Source organism: Lampris incognitus, chromosome 3 (assembly GCF_029633865.1).
Source record: "Lampris incognitus isolate fLamInc1 chromosome 3, fLamInc1.hap2, whole genome shotgun sequence".
Taxonomy (NCBI): domain Eukaryota; kingdom Metazoa; phylum Chordata; class Actinopteri; order Lampriformes; family Lampridae; genus Lampris; species Lampris incognitus.
In genome coordinates this window covers 104227905-104233904 of record NC_079213.1, presented here as the reverse complement: position 1 = coordinate 104233904, position 6000 = coordinate 104227905, and the positions used below count along the sequence as shown (strand labels likewise).

The window sequence follows — 6000 nt, the reverse complement described above, 5'->3', positions numbered from 1 at the left end:
AGTCAAAGAAAAACATTCTGCGGCAGCGGCTCCACCAGTCATGGCAGTCAGTTAGTCAGTGAGTAAATCTGTGGTCCTAGGTTTTAACGATACACGGCCTTCGATTAACTGTCTATAAAAACTGTTAGCCTGATCAAAAGATTGAGGCAACTTTACGGTCAAAATTCCTAAAAACAAAAACAAAAACTGAGTGATTATGGATAGCTCCCATATGCTTCGAACAGTTATCTTTCAGAGACTAACAGAGAATTTACTAAGGCCCCAAAATAGCCCCGGCCCTGGCTGTGCAGCTCATGCTAGGGGGCCCGCAGGGCTGGCTTAGCTTTAGCTTAACTTTAGCCAGCATGCTGTGACCCATCCTTCTACTGCGGCTTTAGCTCGCTAACCAGAACCAGAAACGTTCCCACTGACCTGCGCCAGAGACGCCTCTGCCATCCATCAGAGCGGCTTAATGGTCCGCTACAAACGGGGAGGAGTGGAGACAGAGGAGGGAGAGGGAACTCGTGTTGGAGAAGGTCTGATCTTTGGTCCCTGGAGGGACAGTAGGGGTTAGGTGAGGGAAGACGAACGAGGAGAAGAGCATAACTGCTCATGAATCTTCTGTCCGATTCTTTCCATCCCCTCATCTCTCCAAAGAGCCAGCACATTAAGGGTAGCTCCTCTCTATTATGTCGAGATTGCATCACTTTCAGTAGTGTTACGGTCTGAAACTCTGGATAATCTATGCAATTCAATAGTGATGACTCCCGTGCCCGCATACCTGTGCGCGCTCCAGGAATTCAAGTCATTTTGGCTGGACTGTTGTGGCTCGAGGCTAGCATAAGATCGTTGAGGCCAGAATGTACTCCTGATCCCTCAATCTGTTGTAGGGGATGTGAAGCCAAGGCCAAGTCATGAACTTCATTTGGTGAATCAAATCTTGTTCCCAGAATCTTGTTAACATTCCCAAGGCTCTCCTAGTCATGTTCACTGAGTCACGGTGCTTTAAAATCAGGTGAAGGGGGTGTAGGAGTCCTGGTAGCCGAGCTGAGTCCACTATAGTGTCACCAGTAAGAAAAGAGTCTCTTATTGACCTTGCTGAGAGGCGATGTCCCCTTAAGCCTTGTGAAAGTTTTACCTCAGTATTCTCACCTTTACTTTTCCTGAGCTCTGCCTCAGTGTGTTTAAGTCAAATCTCTCCCCCATAGCAGATAGCGAGCAAGAATCCCTTTCTGAGTCTTATGAGCTTTGAAGTCTCCCAACCCCGTGTCCTCTTTTTTTCTTTTTTCAGGTACAACTTGACATTTTGAAACTTACTCTCATATCCGCCCAACTCTACCTTTAGTGTATCAGAGTTCAAAGGTCAAACCACTCTCTCAAAGCAAAGGGAAAGGGCAGGGTGGGCTGACTGGGAAAAAGTCAGTAAAGAAAAGGAGTAGTGGATGATCAGTGAAGATGAATACCAGGGGAGAGATTTATCTAGCTTATGAAAGATTCCCATCATACCTTGAGCCTGAGTAGCGAGTTAGCCAAAAAGCAGAGAGAGAGCATATGGGGGCCGGGGACAGCTGGCAGTGATTAGCTTATGATTCACTTTAGCTGCACATAGAGGCTGCTTGTAAAAATATGAACAGTATAACTGTTTCCTGAGTTTGTGCTGACAGCAGCTCCCAAGGGAACGCCGCTCTCTGCAGGAACATATGGCCACACGCTGGGGCCATGCCAGCCCGTGGATTAGCCACGCTCGCTAATGGCTAGCTTATCCAAAATTGATGCGAAGACACAAGGCATTACACTCTTTGACAATGCTTCCTTGATGCTGTAGAGGTAAACTTGAAGGTCAAACCATTCGTTTACCACAGGTACAGGGTTCAAATACGCACACTCAACTAGTTACCCAGATGAGCTGTTTCACATTAAGACATAAACCAAACTATGATACGCTGTTTGACATCTTGATCTCTATCTGCAAAGAAACATTGTCCTACAAGTCATACAGAAAATATTGTAATTTCCCTATTTAGGAGCACCATATTGCAAACCCTTGCCTCTGGCTTAACATCTCTCTTCATCAGTCACTCTTTTTTCCATACGCCTGGCATGAAGGCACTGCCTGTTATCAAGTGCCGGGTGGTACTTCCCAGGCAAAGTTAAGCCGTCTTATACATGGAAAGGTAAGGTCATATAGCCGGCTCCAGTCAGGCCAGAAATGTGCAGTCATCTAAGGGCTTGGCTGCCTCCAGCAGCACTCTGTCATCACATTCGTATAGCGCTTAGCGCAAACCATATGCTTCCCGCAGCACAGCAGCACGCAGTAACACAGCAGCAGTTTATGTGTTGGCATTCCTGATATGCAGTCGTAAGAGGGTACTAAGTGGCTGTTGAATATTTCGGGGGAGGTGATTGGCCGGCTGGGCTTTAAAGGCAGACCTGTTGGCTATCTGTTCCGGATTTGGACTTCACTACTGTTTCATTAAGTCAATGTTAAGAGTACAAGCAATAAAAAAAACAGGAGTTGTTTAGAGGGCTTTTTTATTAAGTTTCACATGACGGTTTAAGGGTCTGAACACATGCTGTATGTATAGTGGAAGACATGGTCGCTCACTTACTGGCAACATTTTTTTTTTCTGAAAATAGTTTAGATTCCCTTGTTTACGCCCTTGTTGTTGCAGGCACAATAAAGATATTATGAGAGAGCAGCGGTCTTCATTTGATGACTTATGAATAATAACGGGGTTGTAAATATCAGTATTTACGTGTATTGTTCAGTGTTAGGGACAAAGCTCAGGTTTTGCATTTTAAAACAGGTATTTTTAAACTAGCCACTCGGGTTATTATTCCATCTGAATACATTCATGTTAATATGTTTTCTCATCAGCGCAGTAGGTCTCCTATCGGAGCATTACTCAACATGTGAGTACCAAAGAGTCCCGCCATGTGCAGGTGCGACTTTTCTAGAACCGTTAGTTCTTACAGAAAGATACAATCACCCCATAATTCCCCCCCTCCTTTTCTCCCCAATTGTATTCGGCCAATTACCCCACTCTTCCGAGTCATCCCGGTCTCTGCTCCACCCCCTCTGCTGATCCGGGGAGGGCTGCAGACTACCACATGCCTCCTCCTCCGATACACGTGGAGTCGCCAGCCGCTTTTCACCTGACAGTGAGGAGTTTCGCCAGGGGGGACGTAGCGCGTGGGAGGATCACGCTATTCCCCCCAGTTCCCCCTCCCCCCCAAACACGCACCCCGACCGACCAGAGGAGGCGCTAGTGCATCGACCTGGACACATACCCACAACCGGCTTCCCACCTGCAGCCACGGCCAATTGTGTCTGTAGGGATGCCCGACCAAGCCAGAGGTAACACGGGGATTCGAACCGGTGATCCCCGTGTTGGCAGGCAATGGAATAGACCGCCACACCACCCGGACGCCCCCCATCACCCCATAATTCTTGACTTGCAGATAATCAGATAATTGTATATTCTGATCAGCTATAATGCGTAGCCACTTTCTGTGCCAGTAAAGTTAGAGTTTTCTCCTACACTTCATGTGGAGGATGCATGGGTGCAAACTTACATGACGGCCAATAAACATGATCTGGAAGTCACAAACAGCCCATAATACAGGTTTCTGAGAAGGTACCAGCGATAGCTCAAATTCCAAACCGCCATCTGCTAGTTATAACCATCCATTTAAAAAAGGCAATTCTTCACCAATTGTTTTGTATTGGGTTTTTTTTGGGGTTTTTTTGGGTTTTTTTTGTGGTTCGCTTAGCGAAGAGTGTTGTGTGACTCTTTGATGTCGAGGCTGAAGCAACAGGCTCCACTTAAGCTGAAGGGTTGGCACAATAGCCGGGATGGCACAATGGAGTTCGAACTTGAGATACGCGCCTGAGCATCTCTAAACATGTGCACTGCCACAGCTGGGAGCAATTGCAACGGACAAAGCTTCATTTATGTAATCAAGTAAAAAAAAAAATCCTATGAGGATATCTCAGTACTCCTCCGGGCTGTTAAGAGTCCACCGAGTCCCAAACATGTCATGCTAATACATCCCCTCTGAACGAGTCACAGATCTAAACACGACTCTGTTCTTTCTCCTCTCTGCTCCACCCGAGCCGTGGAGTCACTGAAAAGAAGGGGGGGGGGGGCTGGCGTCTGTTGATTTAAGATCAATAACATGTGGTGGCAGGGGGGAGGGGGGTTGTTGGAGCATGCAGTTTCCGTGAAACATTACTATCAATAAATCAGTCAAATCAGTCAATCAATCCGTCAAACTTTTGGTCATATAGCACATTTGGACCAAAACAATGCAGTGCAGTGAAAACCTGTTAAAAGTGAGGTAAAAGACAATACATAGGGGCGTCCGGGTGGTCTTCCATTGCCTACCAACATGGGGCTCGCCGGTTCGAATCCCCATGTTACCTCCGGCTTGGTCAGCCATCCCTACAGACACATTTGGCTGTGTCTGTGGGTGGGTGTCCTGATCGCTGCACTAGCGCCTCCTCTGATGGGTCGGGGCGCCTGTTTGGGAGGGAGGGGGAACTGGGGGGAGTAGCGTGATCCTCCCATGCGCTATGTCCCCCTGGTGAAACTCCTCGCTGTCAGGTGAAAAGAAGCGGCTGGCGACTCCACATGTATGGGAGGAGGCATGTGGTAGTCTGCAGCCCTCCCCGGATCGGCAGAGGGGGTGGAGCAGAGACCGGGACGGCTCGGAAGAGTGGGGTTCTGGGTTTGAATAAGAACTGTGAATTGACCGGCACATTCTTCAGGGAACCTTACATCAGTGGAAATGTGTTTTAAATGTATTCACCTTGGTGTCTTCTCTCTCTCTCTCTCTCTCTCTCTCTCTCTCTCTCTCTCTCTCTCTCACTCTCTCTCTCTCTCTCTCTCTCTCTCTCTCTCTCTCTCTCTCTCTCTCTCTCTCTCTCTCTCTCTCGCTCTCTCTCTCTCTCTCTCTCCTCTCTCTCTCTCTCTCTCTCTCGCTTCTCTCTCTCTCCTCTCTCTCTCTCTCACTCTCTCTCTCTCTCTCTCTCTCTCTCTCGCTCCTCTCTCCTCTCTCTCTCTCTCTCTCTCCTCCTCTCTCTCTCTCTCTCTCTCTCGCTCTCTCTCTCTCTCTCTCTCTCTCTCTCTCTCTCTCTCCTCCAGGGTGCCAGGACCTCTCCTTTCTCCGGGCATGAAGGGAACGGGGGAGCCCTCCACCTGCTCCTGCTTCGCTGGAGAAGCAGCACATCCTCCCTCACAAGTCTTACTCTCAATACCACCACCAACACCACCAACACCAACCACCAGCAGCAGCCTGTCAACGATGGTGAGACTCGCGCCCCCCCCCCCCCTCGACTGCAAGGTGCAGTGTTGGGCGGCTGGATGCAGCCGAGTGCATTTTTGGGGGACGCCAGCTTCCCGAGGCCACGGTTTGCTTATCAGAGCTGACGTTCGTCCCGCCGCACACGTGACTGGCAGCCGTTGACCGTCTCGTGCTTTTACACAATCTCCTTTGTGTGTCAAATGTTTCCCACTGAGCCGTATCACCTCAACACGTCCTGATGTGTGGGTGTCTGAACAACCTCATGTCAAGTCTTCAAAGCCCCACTCCACCACCAGACCCACATGAAAGGGCGCAGGGAGAGGAAGTTGTCTGTCAGAACAGCGATACTGCCCTGTGGCTCCATCAGAGAGAGAGCTAGAGAGAGAGAGAGAGAGAGAGAGAGAGAGAGAGAGAGAGAGAGAGAGAGAGAGGGAGAGAGAGAGAGAGAGAGAGGACGGAGGGGGGAAAAACCACACGCCGGAAGCCTTTTCCCGGTGCTGAATTAGCCAACAAAACGCTGGCTCATGCACTCGGCTGTCTCCCGGCGCCCTAACACGGCAGGCTCAGCTGTCACTCCCGGGCCGTCTCCTAATGCCTTAAACACTGTTTTCCCCTGTTAAAGATCTACGCATGGACGTCTCTCAAACCACGCTGTGGTCGAGGAGTTGCGTAAAAGCGCTCCAGGAAACACAGCTTTCCCATTATCGTGACTCC

At 49.2% G+C, this 6000-nt stretch overlaps 1 protein-coding gene across 3 annotated transcripts in view; it reads left to right on the top strand.

Annotated features, from left to right (window-relative positions):
- The window catches only part of LOC130109641 (zinc finger protein GLIS3), a 172680-nt gene that overhangs the window by 165838 nt on the left and 842 nt on the right, over nucleotides 1-6000 (top strand). For all 3 annotated transcript variants that reach the window (XM_056276632.1, XM_056276633.1, XM_056276631.1), the window contains exon 9: nucleotides 5127-5289. In XM_056276632.1, the coding sequence (XP_056132607.1) occupies nucleotides 5127-5289 (163 nt within the window). The remainder of the gene's footprint in view (nucleotides 1-5126; nucleotides 5290-6000) is intronic.